Source organism: Balaenoptera borealis (genome assembly GCF_965194805.1).
Source record: "Balaenoptera borealis genome assembly, chromosome: 12".
Lineage (NCBI taxonomy): Eukaryota > Metazoa > Chordata > Mammalia > Artiodactyla > Balaenopteridae > Balaenoptera > Balaenoptera borealis.
Genome location: NC_138869.1, coordinates 37,460,702 through 37,482,454, shown reverse-complemented (window position 1 = coordinate 37,482,454; position 21,753 = coordinate 37,460,702). Strand labels below are relative to the sequence as shown.

At 41.8% G+C, this 21,753-nt stretch overlaps 1 protein-coding gene across 4 annotated transcripts in view; it reads right to left on the bottom strand.

Moving 5' to 3' along the window:
- The window catches only part of ERC2 (ELKS/RAB6-interacting/CAST family member 2), a 956,481-nt gene that overhangs the window by 187,722 nt on the left and 747,006 nt on the right, over window positions 1-21,753 (bottom strand). For all 4 annotated transcript variants that reach the window (XM_082346804.1, XM_082346806.1, XM_082346805.1 and 1 more), the window contains one exon: window positions 14,601-14,732. In XM_082346804.1, coding sequence (XP_082202930.1) covers window positions 14,601-14,732 — 132 coding nt within the window. The remainder of the gene's footprint in view (window positions 1-14,600; window positions 14,733-21,753) is intronic.

Genomic DNA, 21,753 nt, shown 5'->3' with positions numbered 1-21,753 from the left:
AAAAAAAAAAAAAAAAAACTCCGTCGACTTGGGTGGAACAAACTCCTGTAGCATGCGATAATTCACATTGGTTATTTCACAAAGGCTCAAACATGCTGTGATCTTCTTGATTTGTCAGGTTCTATTTTGCTCTCAGCATAAAAGAGGATGTGCCCGCCATGGAATGATTATACATTTGCATGGAATGATTATACAATTGCAATCAAATAAGTTTCAAAGCAAAGAGAGTAAACTTTCAATTCAGTAAAATGCTTGTAGAAAGGAAGTTTTGTTTAACTTAAAATTGTGTCCAACTGTGGATAAATGGAAACTTATTTGGTCTGAATTCTTGTTGAAAACGTTTCCAGAATGGTTCAGGACATTTTCCTCGCTTAGTGAAGAAGCCGATAGGTAGGGAAATTGAATCTTTGCAGACAGAAGTATATCCACCAACACAAGGTCCTGTTTTGAACAAGAATTCTCATTGTTTATTGCAAGGATAGAAACAAAGTGTAGAAAACTGCGTGGTTCATATCCTGGTCTCACACATAATTTGGGAGCTGTGTCTTTTAACAAATCCCTGACGAAACCAGGTTTTCCCATGATTTGCTTTTTGTTTTGAAAACCTGGAACAGGAAAAACAATAACTTGGAACATTTTCTCATCATATGTATCCTTATGGCTTAAGTTGTTGTAATATTAGGTTGAATAATATGAAAATGTCTATATTTGACCATTTTTGATCTAGAAAACAGCAATTTCATACAGTTCAACCTAATATTGCCGACAGGTCAAGGTAATTTTCATCTACTCAAGAATTTAGATCTGTGGTCTTTGAAATGAGTTTTCAGATAATTTCTTCCCTTTGTATTTCTGTAATTTTTATTTTGTGCATTTAAAAATATTATTCTGATAAAAGGAGTTCACCAGACTGCCAAAAGGGTCTGTGGCCCACAAAGAATTAACAATGCCCCACTGATTTGAGTCAATCAAGTGATTTGCACAGAGTCTGAATTGGACAACTCAGTATGAATTTGTACTGACAGTTTGGATAGTAATATTCTGGCAAAAAATAAGGTACAATTGATCATCTTAGCTGGGTCTTCTCATGTAAAATTTACCTGTGTTTATTTATCACTACACAGTTTAGTAATTGCTCCTGGCAATAAACTTCCCTTTTCCCTACATAACTTGAGAAATATGGATTTTTACATTCATTAAACTTCCTCTCAGTTCCTGGAGAAAAGCAAAGTTGATGTCCTTTTTTATGCTAATTAAGAAGGAAAGTCTACAGCATGGGACCCTCAGGCATCCACAAATGGATTTCAAAGGGTCTAGCAACCCCTTGTAATTCAATGCAGAATGTTGTAGGTATGTGTGTAAGTATATATCTCTGGATGGAGGTCCTAGCCTTCATTATAAGGTTCCTGACCCCCAAAGTCATGGCTACAGGAAAACTCCAGGCTCAGAGTCACAGAACAAAATAGAAGGTTTTCCCTAAAATGCAGCCCACAGCCCCTGCTGACTGCTTCTAAATGGCTGTAAAATCACTCTCCTTACAGAGCAGTTTATTTCATTTTGTATTTAAAACCCAACAGCATGTATAGATTCAGTTTGTTTCAGATCCATTCATAGATGATTTAAATTTTAAAAAAGAAGAAATAAACAGGAAAGAAAGCCATTGCCACCAAAATCTACCACTATTTTCTTAACACTGAAATGTGGTCTAATGCAAATCACTTTTAGCAAATTAAATATATTAAAAAGTGGTAATTAATTATGATTGAAGCAGACAGGAGTTGTAGCTTGAAAATATACACTGCCAATATCACTACTGTGCCTCGTCCACCATAGGAATAAAAAGGAGCTCCCAGATGTCGAGGGTTATTAAAAGCCAGATGTTGAGATCGACGTCTTATATGCTGGTGAATAAAATAAAGAAATATGACAGTCCAATATAAACTTTGCTAACATTTAACATGGCAGAAATGTGGATAAATTCCTTCAGTGAACTCAGAATATTACGCATTTCTTTCAAGGTTTTAGTTTCTAAAGTTTAAAGTTTTTAAAAGAAAATAGAAAGGGAAGTGGTGGCCATTTCTGTTCTCTCTAATCTTCAAAGTTTAAACATGAATTGACCCTAATCACCAAGTGATCTGGGTCAGAGTGAGTGTCCGCTTGGGGAATAAAAAACAAAAATGCAGGAGCTAATCAGAGACGGAGCTCCAAGCATTTCCAAACGTTCGCAGCTGTTTGACTCCTGCACTGCCTGCATCTTTGTATGCAAATGTTAATTTCCTCAGCAACCTTACTGCACAGAAATGTAAATCTGGAGACCAAAAAATAAGAAACAGATAAATGTCACTTGATCCCTAAATTCATGCCAAGTTATTTAGAAATTCTTGGAGTTTTAAAATGTATCTATCAGGCCTGGGAGAGTCTGTTTCCTTCCCTTGTTTTTCTGTTTTCAAATCGACTTTGCAGTCGGGTTTCTGGATGTTGCCTGGTGTTTGCTCCCTTGTGTGTTCTCTGGGAGTGATTGCTATGCCAGGAGTTGCCAAAATATCTGGATGGGAAGAAAGCCTCCCTAGTCCATCCGTCATCCGCCTGCTTTTGTCCACAGCATCTGGGGATGGAACAACCAAGGTGGGCTGAAGCCCAGAGCATAGTGACCACAAAACACAGCAGATATTGACGAGGGGGGAGGCTTAACTATCAAATAAACTCAGGATGTATCTACTGCTCCAGAGATGATATGAAGCCATGACGGAAATCCTGCAGTCCCAGATGCTGCGCTCTGATAGGGTTCTCTAAGTACTGAGATAAAACAAAATCCCTCACCGGATGGGCTGCTCATGGGGCTATGTTGATGACAAGATCTAAGGGCAAAGTGATTGAGTCATCACTGACAAGACAGGAGACTTGCCATTGTGGGGGACATTTATTAGCCCCAGCAAAGAAGGTCTGGGAAGGAACTCCATAATATGACATGATAAACGGCCCAGTGTAAACCTTTAATTGGTCTTTATTTTGAAGTATTAGATATAGCCAGCAGGCAAGCCCCGGCCCATCACGGGATTTTTTTTTTTTTAAACATCTGCAATTTTCTTTGAGTTGATAGCTGGCTTTTTTCCTGAAATCGAAGCACTAGGTTCCTAATGGGGACCTTACTGTCACACTTGTCCTGGCTGGAAATGAGAATGAAATTATGGAAGCATCACTTTCAAATCAGCCTACTGCCTCTGTAAGAATTCAGCCAGCTGTCTCTGCCAGGAAGTTCAACCTGGCCTCCTTGTGGAAAACGCAGGGAGACTGTCCTGGTTACTTACAGGGTGTGGCGTGGACAGTCACCAGACCCACCCCTACTCCTACTATAGTTCATGGCTTCTCTGACACTTTCTGCAAACTTCAAGCCCCAGAACTCTGCAAACTTTGGCCACGCAAGCCACAAAAGCAGGACCATAGCACGGGATTTATGATGTGCTCTGTGCCCGGGTTCGAGCAAAGCAACTCCTCTTGGCATTTCCAAACTGCAGGCTTGGCCAGAATTGGCAAAAGAAAGCATGTGTAAAGGAAAGCAGTGGGCGTGAACCTGGAAACGAGGGTATTGAGCCTCAAGCCTTGAGCCTTGTCAGGGCACTAATGTGTTTTCTCTCAGGGTCAAGTCCAAACCTTCCCTCTGGAAACCTCCCATTTGTTTCTTCCACTTCTCCTGCCTCCTAGAATGCTTAGCCCATAAATGGATGTCTCTGTTCAGGTGATAAGGTCAGGAATGGCTGTAAACTCTTACATGATTTGTATTTGTTACAGCCTGTGTGACCCATTTGCAGACAAGTTCTCCCAAAGAATAGAAAAGTCCTATCTAGATTCAGATACCTGCTTTGTGTTCTGTTTAAGTATAAATGTTAATTTACTTCTGACCTGGGCTAGAAATGAGCCAGGGGGTATTAGCACCAGCTCCAGGTTAGAGAGAGTGTGATGGCTTTCCAAGTTTCTTCACTAAGTCTCACCAAGACACAGTTATGGGGAGGCTCTTTGTGCAGACAGGGAAAGGCAGGCTCAGGGAGAAAGATGAGGTAGCTTGCTAAAGGACACCTGGCCAGGAGCTGTGGAGCCGGGATCAAATTTCAGTCTGTCTGACCACAAAGGTACACTGTCCTGACATGTGAACTTTGAAGCCACAGGAAGAAGCCTCATTTTGGCCCCAGAAAACATCCGATGGTTCTGCTTAGCTCAGCTCTGAAGTCCTTAGGACTTTGCACTGCCCTTTTGCAAGCTGTTGAAGGTCCTGGTTGGAGCTGGATGGTACAACTTAGGTGGGGTCTCTCTGGCTCTTGGAAGACAGAGAACCTCACATGCACACAGCGGCTGTCCCTTACAGGGCCTATCAGCAGCACCCCAGCAAATTTCAAGGTCCCTGAGGGAAAAGGCAGCACCTCCACTCCCTTCACACTGCCTCACAGCATATGTGGGAATTTAACATGTATTTTCAAATGAGTAAGTATATAAGGATCGGTCCTTGCTTTTCTGAATGACTCCACTCCACTGAGAGAGAAGGCTGTGTGGATTCCAGAGTTCCTTAGGGCTGCCAAGATGGCGTTTACTTGTTTCTCCCCAGAATGGTTCCGTCCCCTTCTCATTGTGCTAGCGGCACTCCTGATTTATTCTTCTAACCTGAGTTGGAGAAAGCTGAACGCCACTGGCTAAGGGGCAAGATGATGGGCGATATCCATGTTTTAAAAGACACATGGGGTTGTTTCTCAAGGGAGAGGCAGAGGCTGCAAGCCGGTGCAGCCTGGTTGGTTTTCAGCAAGTCCACCTCACAGGGACCCCCTGAGGCAGGCAGCCATCTCAGTCTTCTTTGTGGGGCATTCTCCTTCACTTCTAATGTGGCATCTTTAGGCACTTTCTCAATTTTTTGGACTATCATTATAAGGTGACTTGAAGAAACTAGTTTTCTATTTCCTTCAAGCAAAAGTAATTCTGACAAACCAATCTCTAGTGCATGGTGCCAGCTCTCCCAGCTGAAAGATACAAGATACCCAGCTGAAGATGGAAATGCTGGAAGGCTGTACTTTGGCCAACAATATTTTTTTGGAGCCCAAAGTCAACATCTGCTAAAAGCTGAGCCACTGCCAGATAGCCATAAAAAAGGGGTGGGGTGGAGACAGGCTTTATTTTCACTCCCTCATCCATCAGTCATTAACGCTTGGCTTTGTTAAACAGAGTGAAAATTGTGTTTTTTTACACGATTCTAGTTCTGCTGTTTCCTGGCTAGTGGGCAACCAAATCCCCTAGCCTCTTGACTTTTCACTTCCTCAGTTGCCTCAAAAAGAAAATGGGATCAGAAGACCCTGACACTTCATAGGGTTGCTGTGTGAATTAAACTGGAGAATGTAAATTAAACTACCTTGTAGACATTACAGACATATACAATATAACTGGGCACACCATCCCTGTTGGTAGCATTTGATAGTTTGTCACTCACTATTATAACAAATTACTTGATACTGCCCTAAGACCACAGGCAAAAGGGTGTATGTAAAAAGGATCTGATAGTGTAAAATAACTATCCTTAGTTATTTTAACATCTCTGGGCTGTTCAAAGCTAGGGTTTATTCAGTTCATTAATATATAGATGCTGAAACAATTTTTAAAATGCTATTGTTCCATAAATAAGGTAGTTTTCAGAATCTGTGTGTGTGCAGTAATGTTTAAAGAATGTTTCCAGTTCTCTTTTCTGTGGTTTCCTATCTCCTGAGTGCTGCAAGTGCCTGGGGTATGGAAGACCAACACGGTCCTTATTACATCAGTTCAAGAAAAAAGGAGAGGCAACGGTGTTTAGCAATAGAAAATGGATTTCCCTGCTTCCAGACCTTTCAAGGTTGGCCACCCCCTTTCAAAGGGGGAGCTGAAGAGCTGCCTCTTAGACAAATGTGACTGGATTAAAGCAGCAAGTTGAAAAGGAATCAATGCTTCCATGTTGCCAAGATGAGTTACGTCTACAAGCTGGGGAGGGTAGACTGTGTCTGAAAAACCCCTGCTGACTCAAAAGATGCTGCAACAAATCTCTTAATGAAACCCTAATACTGCAAACAAGGTTTAAAACTAAGAGGAATCAGGGGAAGGGGAGAAAAACAGCTCTACCCAAAATAGAGTAAGACTGAAATCTTCAATGGGCTCAAATCTCCTTTAAGGAAAAATCCTTTTCTAAGAGGAAGATCCTGATGCATTAAGCAGCTCTGCCTTCTTCCCAGACATGAAGACCCTACCTGGCAGGGTTTATCAAATCGTGCCCTCATGTGCTTACATGTAAGGAATTAACATCACACCCAGATTAAAGAGCTCTGGCAATAACCTGCTCTTCTGCAAAGCCAGCTGCCTAAGGGCTGTAGCAGCCCCGCCCTGCTTCCTCTCCTGTGGCTGTAATGGTTGGGTGAGCACATAACTGCTAGGAGAGGAAGGAGCAGTTAAATACCTCCCTCAACAGTTCAGACACTTGTCCTCATTTCCTTCCTTACCTGTGGCCTCACACACAGCCATGACAGGGTCATTCCAGAGCTTCTGCTCTTAAAAACAAGCAAACAAATAAACTGCCACCATTATTTCCCAATGGTGAGAAACCACATATTCCTCTGGTTTGTGTTTTAGTAGCTTTAGGGATTTTTGTTAGTCTTTGAGGGATAAAGAGAAAAACGACATCTGAGCTATCTTTCTACTTCATGTACTTAAAAAAAAATCTGTTGAGTTTTAAATACAGCATCTTCCAATCTACTTGTGATAAAAGGAGCATCAGAAAAGGGGCAAGTGAGCACAAGAAAAACAAATTGGCAATTATGTGTGCTGAAGGATGTTAACTAAACTTATTCTGGTAATCATTTCACAGTATAACCGTATAGCAAATCATTATGTTGTATAACTAAAATTAATACAATGGTAAAGGTCAATTATATTTTGATTTTTGAAAATTAATTTATTGTTTACAAAAAGAAAAGAGGCAAGTGGCTCACAAGATTTAGTTCAAAATGCATTCCAGGATATCTTTGACTCCAATTCTCAGAGGACTGGCCCAAGAGTGGGAACAGTTGAAATCTCTGAACCCTTATCCCATCCAATAAACATCAGCCCAACAAGAGGTTTCTTCATGGGTTTTTGAATTTGAAGGCTTCATCCCTACTTGAAGCCAAAACCCAAAGGCTTCTTCCAAGAGGTGGTCCATGAAATTAGATTTGCAATGCAAAAAACCTCTATCGTCTCTTGTTCAGTCAAGCTTCAGACATACTAGCTTGGATGGGAAACTGATATTAAAACCCTAAGACATGTAACTTTTCTTATTAGGTTACTGTCATGGGGAACAAAAATTTTTTTGTTTGTTCTGAAACTATAGTAAGTTCTGATATGTGGTAGTTAATTTTTCTTCTATGTAGGAAACATGAAAATGTATTTACACATACATACATATATGTATATACAATGTATATTCAAACATGCACTCAGGGGAAGTTAGGGAGAGAAATTTCTAGTTAAACATGATCTTGAGAAATTCTTCCATATGTGGAAAAGTCCTCAGTTCGTCTGACATATAGCTATACATACATATATACACACAGGACACTATGTATACATTTATCCCACATTCATTTAACCTCAAAACATAAGATAAATTCTTTTTTTTTCCTTCCCTAAGCAAAAGCTAGGAATAACAACTCTATATACAGAATCCATCTTCTGGGGGGCAATGGAGCAAGTTAAACCCCTCGTCTGTTTGTTAGAATTCAAAGGGCTGCACTTGGGCTAATCTGTTGGTGAAAGTGCAAGGAAAGCAGGACATCGATCACAGAATCCCAACCAGCATTTCACAAAGAGGGCAAGTGGGGAATCCCAGGGCCTTGAGTTGGCTTTCTGAGAAGTAACAGGGCCCAGGGAGGAACTGCTGTGACTTCTTCCTTCCCTGGGTGGACAGTGAGACTCCACCAACTCCTGTTAACCAAACATAAAATTCAAGGCCCTGGGAGGAAGAGGAAGAGGAAGAGGAAGAAGAGAAAAGCAGGGGGGTGGGTGCGGTTACAAGACAGATCTGGGGCCAAGAAACACATGGGGCTTGGAAATGTCACCTGCCTCCAACCACACCTCCATGAGGACCTGATGGCTGGAAGTTCTCCTCCTATGCGAATGCTCTGCAGGACACTGACTAATTCAATCTGGGAGCTCAGGAGTATGCAGCATGGACAGAGGTGGGAAGGAGAGAGAGCAGGAACCTTGTTTTTATTTTCGGAACTAACTCTACCTTATGGGTTTTTTTGCCTGAAAGAAAAGGGTAGAGGGGACATGTTTCGAGACCAGAAATCTCAAAACCAACGTGGCGAGCGTTGCAGCTGCTTTGAAGAGAGCACAGGTGCAGTCGGCATGGCGAGAATCACTGGGATAATTTCATTATATCTTAAAATACGATCTGTATATCTGTCTCATGACCACTAGTTTGAAAAGAAAGCCAAAGTTAGGTCTGGGTTCTCTAGTGAACAAGTTATTTGATGGCTTATGGGAAAATAACATGTGTCTCAAGCAGAATTCTATAGGAATTTTCAGCAGAAAATGGAAGTGGACATTCAGTGCTCTGAAATGTGTCCAGTGGTACAAACTCATGTTTCATCTGAGAGCCAACACATGCTGGGACCACACAGTAAACAGGAGCAACAGAGAATGGACCAAAGATCACTATTTACATCTGCAGGCAGATTCTGGAAATTGCCAAGTGGAGTGGGTAATATTTAGGATTAGGGCAATCAAATTTCTAGGAATAGATTAGCAGAGTGGACACCCTAAAGCTGAGGATGCAAAATAGAAAACCCAGCTTCTGCCACAATAAGGTCACTATCTGAAAGTACTCCAATAGCCCTGGCTGATCTGATGGCAGCCCTGGGCCAAGTGAAGCATCCTCTACTTTGCTCTGGGGGCCTGACCTGTCCCAGGCCTTGTGTGTACAGAGGCTCATGAATGAGTAAGCAACAGAATGTGGATCCTGGCAATCCACTGCCAAGGGCCCGCTGTAACCTAGAGCAATTGCCCTCCTTCCCTGTGCCAGGCTCTCTACTCCTTGAGGATCTCACTCTGGTGACTCTAGGGCAGTGGGAGAGTCGTAAGAAGCCACATTTTCACTGGCACAGTGACAGCAGGAATAGAGAAGAGTAAGGGGCAAGGGGAAATGGGGGAGAATGAAATGAATGGTCACAAACAGAAGAATGGAAATAATGTCGATGAAGGCTGGGGCAAATGGGAAGAGAACTGATGGGATGACATTTTAATTCAAATTTGGAAAATAAATCAAAATAAGAGAAAATTTGCTACAGTTGGACAGGAAAGGGAAAACACACATTTGCATTCTAGAGGAAGTCGATATTGTAGCCATGCAACCATATTTAATACATGTGGTTACATAAATATATCCATACTGACATCCAAGGAGGTTTGCCCACAGGGTACAGCACTCAGAGACTCAGGCCCTCCTCTTGGGCCTGTTGATTTTCAGGTGTGTGACTCTGAAAAATTAACAGCCTCTCTAAGCTCCAGTGTCTTTATCTGTACAATGGGGATACTCCCATCTGCCCTATTTCCCAAAGGTACTACGAGAACAACTCATTCAACAGACATTTATCAAGTGCCTACTGTGGGCCAGACAAGTGTGACTGTGCTTTGCAATATGTAACCAAGAGTATGAATATGACATAAGATACGACCCCAAATTTCCTTAATCAATTTAATAAGTCTTATGCCTCCATGCTCCTGGACTCCGCAGCCCTCCTTTAGAAGTAAGATTTCTATAAGTAAAATGTGAAATTTAAATTTCAGTTGGGATCTGAAAGTCTTCAAGGTGCTCAAAATGCCTTGATCTTTCCAACCCCTGTGAGTGAGAATTTCCATTCAAAGAAAGAGGGAGAGAGAGGAGAGGGAAGCTCTAGGCTTGGAAAGTGGCCATATATTCTGGGGTTTCCAGTCCAAAAAGAATGTTTACGTTTTTGCCAGTTAGGCCCCCACAAATTAGAATCAGAACCGCAGATGCTTTACCAAACAGAGGTGCATTTTGCACACAAAAAAGCAGTAAGATCCAGGTCCTTAAAGACCCAACATCCAACTCAAGACCCAAGGACAGAAGTGTGAGTCCTGGAAGCCAAAGGGCAGTCTGAACAAGCCTGGCATTTTGAGTTGGCTGAAGTGTGGTGTTCACCCTGATGCCATACTTTTCTTATCCATGGGGTTATTAGTCCATACTTGGGAGCCACTGGAAGGAGATTAATGAAATATGACTATAAAAAGCATACGATGCCTAGAAAAATAAGTAAAAACTCTTGGCATCACGGTAAGACAAGGAAAGATGCTACTTATAAAGAAAATGACAGAGAGTGACAATGACAGGTACAGAGGGCATTTAGGAGAAGTTGCATTTCCACTGAGCTTTTCTAAAATCAGTCAGACTCGGTAACTTCAATAAAATAAAATCACTAATGAGTCTCCAGCATGTACTATTTATTCTTTGGTCTTAATTATTTCTCAAAGCTCACCAGTAGCTTGTGTCATTGGAAATATTTGTTGTCTGCCTCTGTGCCCACTTCTTGGTTTGAAGGATTTCCTAAGGCATTACTGGTGTTTCTCTGAATGTTCTGCTTGAACATATTCAATGACTGTGGCTATCCTGGGGGTCACAGGCCACCAAATATTAACTGTTCCTTTCTTGGGTAGGGGGTCTAGGCTGTTGGACTGCCACACCCCACTGACTTCTCTTACATGTTCTCCATATTCTCTTCCCCTTATGACACTCATTTTCAATCTCTGAAGAGCCATGTATTTATGATTATTCTCATTTTCCTGGGTCCTCATTCTTGTAATGGCTCCCTTAATTCCAATCTATTGATTTTTTTGGTGGGATAACTCATTCTCAGATGTTAGAGTCTGAAAAAAAGTTATCCTAAGAAATGAACACTCTCATTTTCTGCTATGCAAAGCATAAGGAAAATTTGCCTCAAAACTTCACCTTCTGGTGAAAAACACTGGTGGAAACTGGATCAGCCCTGTTTCAAACTGGGTAGTCTCTTTCTTCACCTGATACTCTGAGAACAGTATTTCTCAGAGCACAGATGTTACTAGAAAAGAAGAAGAAGAAAAAAAATTCCATGATCAAATAAATCTGGGAGATGCTGGGTTAAATAAAATTGGAGAGCTTTCTTTCTTATACGGCTTTATAGATCCTTTGATCTGTTAATTGTACCAAGACTCTCCAAGATCGTGTCATAATACACAGCACTTTCCCAAAATTCTTTGCCCACCAAATCTTTATTTCAAGACTTTCCTCATGGGACTAATGTTCCAAACGTTACTTTGGGAAATCCCAGTCTAGACTTATAACCCTTGGATTCAGTTTCTCCCAAGAAAGCAAAATCATAGCAAAGGAGAGAGGGATAGGGAAGAAACGGAAAAAGAATCTAACTCTGCAAGTACCTGGCAATACTTAAATTGAATTTCCTAAGGAAAAATGAGTTTCTCTGGAAAAGTAGAAAAGTGGCTGATTTTTTATATTTCTTCATTTTCACATGTATCTGACCTCTTAATAAAGCTCAAAAGGCAATGTCAACATTTTGTAGCCCCTCTTCTAGAAGATATAGTTGGTCAGCCTCATGACCACAGGAAGGTCAGGGCTGGAAGATTCATGGGAAGGGAATCAGGAATCCCTGGAAGAGACCTTTCCCCTTTAAGTCAGTTCAATTAACATCAAGAGCGTTTAGTTTAAATCTCATCCAAATCAATCCGTTATTCAGACTCTAATGTTGTCACATACTGATATAAAGCTGTCACTTTCTCCAAAGAAGTAGTTCCACTCCATACATATTAGTATATATACTTACACAATTATGTGTAGCTTTTGCAATCAACTGGGAAAGACTTTCCAGCTGTTCAATAACTGTTACAGTCTGGGACTTACTTAGATTTATAACAGTGCACATATTGATAGATGAGTTGGTGAATATGAATCTCAAAATCCTGTATAGGGGAAGGCATCACTGTCCAAGACCTGGGATACCTAGTCAGAAAGGGCAACCAGCCCAGGGGATCTTGCCATCTCCATCATTGGAGTCAGCCTATTCCTACCAGGGCTCCTAACTTAAGCCTCCTTCTCTGATTGAAAAAGTGCACCAAGGGAACTTTACAGCCTAGCTGACTCCAGTTTAAAACCACAAAGCTATCCTTCTGATTAAGGGTATTTCACTTTCACAGTGAACCCCACTGCAGTTCCTAAGTCATGGGCCCCCTAATTAAGTTATAACTACCTGTTATCTGTCTTGTTCTGATTGACAAGATCCTGAACAGAACTGAATGAGACATCAGACTTTTGCTCTAAACCAGACAGCAAACCCCTTGAATACAGGGGTATTACCCATCATCCTCTTCCCCAAGCCCAGCAAAGTGGCCGGCGTGGAACATGTGCTCCAAGTATCGGGTGAATGAGCAAAGACCCAGCAGCAGGACTCTAGTCAGTTGAGGACCCCCTGCTCTCAGGGCCTGGATTTTTCATCTGTAGAAGAGGATGAGGCTCTCTGCCTCTATGTTCATGGCTTGCTTACATAGTTACTGAGATGGAGAATGTGAAAGCGGAGGGTCATCACCACCTTCCTAACAGCTCCAATGAGAAATGTGTACCAGAGGTCCTGACCACGTATGTTAGTCAGACATTCCTCAAGAAATGCTAATTCTTCTGTGGAGGGCACCACCCCTGAGCAATTATTTCTGCCCCATGACAACCTCTAGTGTCTGTAGACAAACTTAAGAGGGTCAACCAAACAGGCAAGTACTCTAGTCTAATAATTAAAGATCTCTGGAAAGGTATCCGGAGACTAACTTTTGTAAAAAAATATCATTCACAAGGAAGGTAAATTTGAACTGGTGCCGTGTTTCTAGCAGGACACATTAGTGTATGTGTCTCCGTGATGAAACAAGACTGTTATCTCAGCAGGTGCTCGTGCAAACTACTTCCCCAATTTGCTTCCAAACCTTCTTTCCGTCCCTATAGTGTTCTCTGTTCCTGTTTCTCTGGGGGAAATTCCAGGGTGGCCTTCTAGCATCCATAAAGCCTTACACTTACACCTCATGGCAGAAGGTCAAGGAGCAAAGGGCAGGGATCAAGAGTGAGAATGGATTAGTTAGCAGGATGCCAGGTATACTGGGGCAGGTGAGTGTGGGCAGGTGGTGGTGGTTGTGAGGGATGAGAACTGAATAAATAAAACCAAATCAGACCCAAACCACAGACATACGAGATAATGACATAAAGTTAATCTCTCTCTCCATTTTGCTGATCTCCAAACTGAGAACCATTTTTGAGAGCTAATGACATAAACTGGTGCCTTTCTGCACTTGGCTTCAGAAACTAAGATGTCCTGTGTGGACATCTTCTCCAGGGTTGAGGTCTCCGAGGGCAAATGTTTCCCAGTACAAGGATAGGGCCAAGCTGGGGGCGAGGAGCCCTCCGATTGGAGCTACCTCACTGCACAGCTCCAGGGGGTATATTTTATGTTGTGTACTATATAAAAGGTGCCCCCTGGAGTTGTACTACTGGGAAAACACCTTGGAGACTTGGAATCTTAACTTCTCCTATGGGATGGAGTGACATGAGGTAAAAAGGAAACAGAGCCATCTGAAAAAAAAATTTTAGGAGTACAATAAGCACCCCTTCCTCCAACAAACAGGTAAACCCCTACTCACACAGGTAATTCAAATAAACCCTTCCGTCACATATTTAGAAATATAGAACAAAGGCATTCACATTTACCCAGATGATTCCATTCTATTACCTATGACCCCATCCCTCTTAAAATTTATTGTATAAGGTAAACTACTTTAAAAAAAAGGTCATAGTACAATAAAGGAGGAATTACTGTCAATATTGACTATATTATCCTGCTAGTTTGCATTTAATTTCATAATTTCCACAAAATTTACCTTCAAGAGTTTTAATGCTAAACATAAATAGTTTTTGCATGTGGTGGGTGAATGTGAATATCGTTGAAAACCACAAGAGGGCTGTGTTTTTGTCAATCCATCTCTTCACTTCTTTACTTAGTTAAGGGAGAAGATAGGGTCCAAATCAAATAAACTGGACCCCTTGACTTCACTGGCTAAAATGCAAGCGAAACTGATTTCTTTTCATGTTGTTTTACCCCACTTTTAATTTGCATCACTAAGGAATTTTCTAGGACTGTCCTCACCAAACTCAAGGCTTCTCTGATTGCCAAGCTCATGGAAACAAAATGCTTTCTCTTAAAACTCTGAAAGAGACATTCCAGAGTAAGTCACCATTAGATACTGAGCCAGCAACAGACTACATATCTATGAAAGAAGAAAGGAGAGGAGGAAAGAAAATGCATAACATAAACAAGAACAGACAAAACCTTAAAGAGGAAGGAGAAAGGAAAACATTTAGATTCCTTGAGTGATGGAAATAAATACCAAAGCTATTAGTTTCAGTTCAAAGAACGTATCACTTTATGCTGTTTATTATTTCTTGAGGATTATTTATTTTATCTTAAAATATCCAAAGGGTAAAAGGGGTCTTGGAGGTAAGCGGCAATGAAACTGACCTGGTCAGGAGAGGGCCTGTGATTGGAATGTTGCGACCTCCCAGGAGATCGGTGGTGGTGGTGGTGGTGGTGGTGGTGGTGGTGGTGGTCCTCATCATAGCTGTCCGCCATCAGCTTCATTCTGTTCTGGGTCTGCACAGAACAAAAACCAGGGAAGATTCCATCAGGAGCTAGAACACCAGCCAAAGAGACTCAGGGCATAATTACAGCACCTATAGGGCTCCCTTTGTTCCTTTTTTAGGAACAGTTCTCATTTTTAGTTACATTGAAACTTAACAAAGAATGCACCATGCCATGAGCTTTGGCGAAAGAGGTTTTGTCACATCCTTGAAGCCACTATGTTGCTGGATCTCCATTCAGAGACATAAGTGTACTTCCCCCACGAGATTTAAAAGGCAATAAATGGACACATACGAAAGTGCTTTGTTTTATGTTATCAAGCGATCACAGAGATCCGGAGTAAGCCTGCAATCACATACTGTCAATGGTCACATCCTACACTCTAGAGCAAGCAAGAGAGGGAAGCCCTGGATGACAAGATGGAAAAGGCCTGGATGGAGACAGAGAACTACAGACAAACAGTGGCCTTGCAAGACAAGGCAGAGAAATCCACTTAAAAGCTGCCAAATGCAAAAATACTGATGGGGATGGTTTGTTACCATGATGACTTCTAGGGAAAGGGCACTCTATGGACATTTTAACTGATATTGTTCTTGGAAGAAATTAAGCAAAAAAAAGAGAAGTTGATGGAAAAGAGCTTTACTCCCTGTTATGTTTGTCACATGAGACAACTAGGTGTCATAGTTAAACCCCAAGGGCCATAGAATTGTACTGTTTTATTATGTGGGGCAAGAAAGAGACCAACGATCAATCGACCTAACAGGGTCACAGAATCTAGAAAACTGCCTAAAGACCATGGAAAAAGGCAGATAAAGATATCCAGCTCAGAAAGCCAGGAAATGTAGAGACGACAAGTGTGGGTTTGGAGATGAGGCCGTCTGGGGTCAAGTGTTGCCCCACCTCTTTGCTGGTTACGTGGTGTCCTGAGAGTTAACTATTTCTAGGCCCCAGTTTCCTCAACTTCAAAATGGGAGCAATAGTACCCCCTTCCCTGGGGTTGTTCTAAGGAGAAAATGATACGATGGACTTCAAGTCAGTCCAGGATCTGGCACATAATGGGCTTGAAATAAAAGTCATGCTACTATTACTATTATTGTTGCCGTTGTTTACTGGAAGACACTTCTCCTTCTTAATACATGTTGTTGCCTTTGCCTGTGACACCTCCCCCAGCCACCTTCCCTTGCCTCTAACTTCTGCGTCTGGCCTTTTCCTGACCCCACCCTTGAGAGCAGGTGACGTGTGCCTCCTGCTTACCACCCCTCTCCAACCACCGATTTATCTGTCCATTTGTCAGTAAACTTGAGGCTGTTTCTTTCATCTGCCTCTCTCCAGAATCTAACACAGGGCCAAGTAGATGTAGATAACATTATGCATGCTGTTGCAAACAGTGACTGAAAGAAAGAAGGGGCCATAATTTTGAGCGATGCTGCCATTCTAGAGGCGAGCTGCATGACTGTCCTTAGCCAGGGAAGGTCACTAAGAGTTGAGGACATCTCATGAGTTGCCATAACAATACCACTGGTGGCTCATGACACCAAGCCATCAGCACTTTAAGAGAGCTGGAAGTCAGAGGCTGGCAGAGCCTCCAGCCAGTTGGAATTTTACTATGTAATATAGATAATACTCTGATAATAATTCTGGACCTAGCAGTCTACTCTTATAGTATTTTTCATGTATGATCTAACTTAACCTCAAAACTTTCCTGGGAGGAATTATTACTATCTTCATTTATAGCTAGGAAATCAAGGCATAGATTTCAGCCCCCAGAGTCTCTTTCTTGACATAGAACATGGAGATTTTCCGGGCCTTCCAATTCTCAATCCCTAGGCTTTTCTCTTAGCCGTGTTGCTAGCAAAAAAGGCAAACAGCCGAACAGGTAGAAATAGCCTTCTCATAAATGCTTCAGTTCTGTTAAGTTTTGGAAACACCTCACATAGCAATTCTATGTGACAGAGGATGTCTCATGCTTTACTCACTCCATTTTTTTAAAATGTGTACGGTATTTGAAAGGCCCCAGAGTGGACGTAAAAACATGCGTGTGTATGGGTAAAAACAATAAAAGTAGAGGGAAAGAGCCACCTAAAAATCTAATTAAAAAATCTCAGGCAACCTTTGGCAGCTGATAGCATTTCCATCCTTCACTTGTCCACTTAAAGTGTCAGAAGACCCAATGGACAAGTTACATCTTGTGAGAAAGAGCAGGTCAGTGGAGCTGTTGCCGACCAAGTGCTGAGATTCCCCTAACCGGGAATCTCTTGTACACGAGATTGTGAAATTCAGCGTTTACACCTAAAATTCCAGTAGTGTCAGGAGCCTATACTTTTGAACTCATGAACTAATAAATCTGGAATTGTTTCTTCTAATAGAATTCTGAAAGTCTGAAGGGAGCTGTAAGATCTGCTATGGTCAAGAAGGAAGGGACTCGCCCAAGAATGAATGATGAAGCCTAAATGAACAAATAATAACTCTGCTATTGTAAACATCATAATGCCCTTATCCTTTGGGGAAGCTCCTGTGATTTTATGAGATTATTTTCTTACCAGCGACAAGCTTAAAGTTCCCTACCTTTGAACTGTATCCCATAAAAGAATGTACAAGCTAAACAAGATGCTATATGCAGTCCTAAATGTGTCTGCTGAAATGAGGTGTTGGAGAATAGGCATGTCATGGGATAAAGACTGTAAATGAATGATGTCATCTTTCCAATTTGGTGCTGAAATATAAATAAACCATGTTGTTCATGTGAATACCAGATCTGGGGGAAATGTACACAGAGCAATTGTGAGCGGAAGAGGCTTCTTTTGATTAGTCTGGGCTGGAAGAGAAGAGTGTGAAATGGAGATGAAAAATGAGAGTTTAGCCTGATATTTTAGACCATTTTTATTTATCTTGCTTGTAGCACGTCCCCTAAACTATGACCGACTTCTTACAGGCTGGTTGCTAGTTTTCCCTTCCGTAGAAAAGTTTGGCCAATCCTGCCCATTTAATTGTCAAATTGGAAATGGATCTCTTAAAAAATTTTTTCGTTCTACACTACCTATCCTCATCTCCACCCAATTATATTCATTTCCTAACACACCAAGAATGGTCTAGAAGGATAGGAAGCCATGAATAACATTCCCTAAAGGTGGATGGAAGAAAAACTGCAGAAAATTTTAAGAAGGATTGGAACAAGGATACTATTTGCTCAATTATTTCCAGACACGTTTACCAGGTGATGGTTCACAGCCCTGTAGCCATCAGATAGATATACAAGGTGCCCACCACAAAGCCTTACACAGCAAATCCTCTGGTCAGTCATAACTGAAATCCCAGGAAAGCTAATATAGTGTTGGAACTAGATAGCTTTCCACAGCTCTGCACTTGGCAACTCATGGCCTCATTTAGTAATTCACTGAAGCCCATTTTTATTTCCTTTTCAGAGTTTACCAAACTGCTGATCTGACATGTTCACCTTTGGCTAACTGTGTTATATTGGTTTTACTGTATTATGTCATGACTGCTGAGACAAATCTCATCAGATTTCATTTTCTACTTCCTCTTTCCTCCAGGCGCCACCTTATTTCTCTGGGGCAATAGGTTCCTAACAGTTCTCCTGCTACACTCTTGCCTCACATTGAACACAATCTGTAGTCAAGAGTGACATCAGACCTCTGTTACTACCTGGCTTTAGATTCCTCAGAGGCTCCCCACTGCCCTCAGGAAAGAGCCCCATCTCCTCCGTAGCTTGTGAAGCTCTTGTGAGGTAACTGCTGTCCACCTCTCGGCTGCCTATCCTCCCCTCCCTGCCCTGGGACAGGCTGATCTCTGGCCCTGTCATGCCTTTTATCCTCTCCCCCTTTACCTGGGTTATACTCATTAGTTCTTCTGGTCTTAGCTTCAACACCATCACCTCCAGAACCACTTTCAGTAAGTCCACCCCAGAAGGGATTAAGTGCCCCTCTACTGCCTCTCTCAGAATTCTGTACCTACCCCCACCCGCTTCCATCATAGCACTTATGTCAATGAATTGGTAAATAGTCACGTGCTTTCTGGGCTTTGTCCGCCACTAGGTTGAAATTCTCTTGAGGGAAGCACTAGGTGTGAATTACCCTTGGACTCACCACCCAGCACAGAGTCTGGTATATAAGTAGCAAGTAAATGTATGTGGAATAAATGTGTAAATGTACGAAGGCATGAACAGCCCACTTCTGAACGGATGAAAGGAAAAAATACACAATTAGCATCTATGATGAGCCAGGTGAGTATGTAACTCTTCATGTGATAGTTTAACCTTCCCTATTGTGCATTTGTTTTTGGTTGTTGTTGTTCTTGGGAGTGAGAGAGCAGGATAAATGTATAGTTTCGGAGCTGTTACAAAAGTCAAATTGTTCTTGTTTGAGAAATATTCTGTTCTTGAATAAAATGGACCTACTGAAATACTCCCTGTCTTTGGGTACTTACATCATTAAGAATAAAGAGTGTGGGAGTGTTACGGGGTTCATTTCCTTCCTATCTTCTAGCGTTTGGAAGAGCAGGAATCTTTATAATACTTTCATCAGCACCAAAAGTCAACCGTGGAAAACTGAAACTGTATCCATTAACTAAAATCCCTGATGAACACCATCTGTGAAAAGGTGTCATACACTCCATCTCTCTTGACATTTCTGAAGAGTTTATCCAAGGAGCTCTTGAAATAAAATGAAAATCCTTGATTGACTAGTAATAGACTCAATACCTTAATAGCAATATGTAGCTATAAAAGTGTAACATTAAAGCTGCCTTTAAAAATATTTTAGCAAGGTGGCAATAATGAACTATGCTTTGATCAGTCATCTGGATCAAGTTAACAATAAAACCTTCATGACTATGGTTTAAATAAGAAAAAATATATAATAAGATTTGTTGCTATGGGATATGGAGATAATACCATACAATAGCAATTACACTTTCTTCTCTCAGGTTTTATTTCTCCCTCTTTCCTGCCAGGGAAATCCGAAATAGTCCAGAACTCTTCTTCTGGTCATGTTTTTGTGAAGTTAGAGCAAGGTCAACAGTTCTTGTCTCTGAGCTAAAGATGAAAAAACCAGACAACAACTGAACAGTGAAAAGGGAAGGGATTTCCTGAACATCCACCAGGCCCACACGGCAATGAATCATAATTGAGTGGGGTCTGGGTTCCAGTGGTTGGGTCACTCTTGCAGGACAAAATGAAGCAGGAGGGTGAAGAAACTATTAGGGGAATATGCTGCATTAGGGACCCTTATGGGAGTAAGTACGAATCACTGGAGGGACACCTTCTACTGTGGACATTGCACAGAAATTCATTCAACACTTACGAAACTCCTGCAACCATAAAGACTAGAACAATTATGTGCCAGGCTAAGTGTCTGAGCAGAATGCATTCATTGAATCCTGAGATAGCTATTCTTACGATCTGTCTTTTACAGATGAGGAAACCAAGCCCATGATCACTCAGCTGGTGAGTAGAGGAACAGGACTTAAACCGAGGTTTCTGACTCCAGAGTCCTACGGTAGTGTATGAAGGGTAAGGTCACAGGCCAGATGCATGCAACAAAGCAAAGATAAATATATGAGGAATTAGAGGATGGACTATAACACAATATGAGAAGAAAAACAAGGAGAAAGGCTTGGTTTACATGAGTGTCTGGAGGCAGGGGAAATCCCCTCTAGCTAAGGGCTGTGACATCAATAAGGCTCCATGGGTCAGATGTCCCTTGAGCCAAGATTTGAAAGTTGGTGTGGACATGGGTATAAGGAAGAGTGGACTGGGGAGATTCCATGGTAAACTCACTCTCTAATCACCATGAGAGGAAAAATAGGTCAAGAGGGGAATTGGAACCCAAAACATGACATGTGTGTGTATGTGTGTGTGTTGGGGAGGTGCTTTCCTCATTCCTTTATTGGATGTGCGGAGAGCAGGAAAAATATTTGAGATGATAATTCCTATCTTATTTCTCAGAACTTATCTGCTTGGGGCATTCTGGAAAGAATTTAAGAAGAGCCATAGCCATATGCTCACACATGTCAAACTATGACATCTCTGGGAAAATGGGCCGGGCTCTGGACATCTATGTATTTACAAATATCCATACAATCTACTGCTGCAGCATCAGTCCTGCCTTGAAAACTGCTCTGACCTCCTCCGACTCATTTAGCTCATCAGTCCTTCCTGCCATCCATCTGCAGCCAAACAGGACATTGATGAGACTCTCCCTCCCAACTTTGCTGAAGCCATTTTCCTTTAGTCCTTATTTATAGACAGAAAATTAGTAGTCACCATGGACGGTTTGGCTGCTATTTTTGTACCTACTCATTAAGTACCCTTATTTTATTTTATTTTTAATTGTTATAGGGAAGTCAGTGCCCCTCCCATACCCTCTTGTTCCACCCTGGAGGTCACTTGTAGACTGAATGGGCAGTCCTGGATGTGCTGCTATCTGCCCACCTCAAGCCCCTGTACCTCTCTCTGCGTGAGGTCTTCCTCTGGTCAGGTTTCGCCAGGGAACAGGACAGACAAAAGAGCTGGGCAGTTCATGCCCTTAGAAAAACCCTCAATCTATGAGGGAGGGAGGTGATGGATAAATAACCAGTATCCCAGTCCCTTAGTGGGACCATACTATGGTGTGTTCCAGAATCTCTCAGTAGGTCCCCAGCAGGGTGCAGCCCTGGTTGACTACATTGGGAAACCACCCATTAATACATCTTTATCTGCCTCTCACTTCCCTGTATCACTTCTCAATTTTCTCACCATGCTTCTTGGGATCACCTCCCAAATAAACTACCTGCACCAAATCCCTGTCTCTGTGTCTGTTTTTGTGGGAATCTCAGCAAAAGTCTAAGATCTGCACAGGACTAACATTTCTGTGACTACCAGGCCTTTTCCTGGACAGCTCTGAGATTTCTCATTACCTAGGGAGATAGATCTCTCACCTTTCTTAGGCAAGTAACAGAGGCCTAGCACGAACACTGTTTCTGCCAAATATTCACTCTGTGACTCAAACTGAATCACTCTTCCATGAGCCTCAGTTCC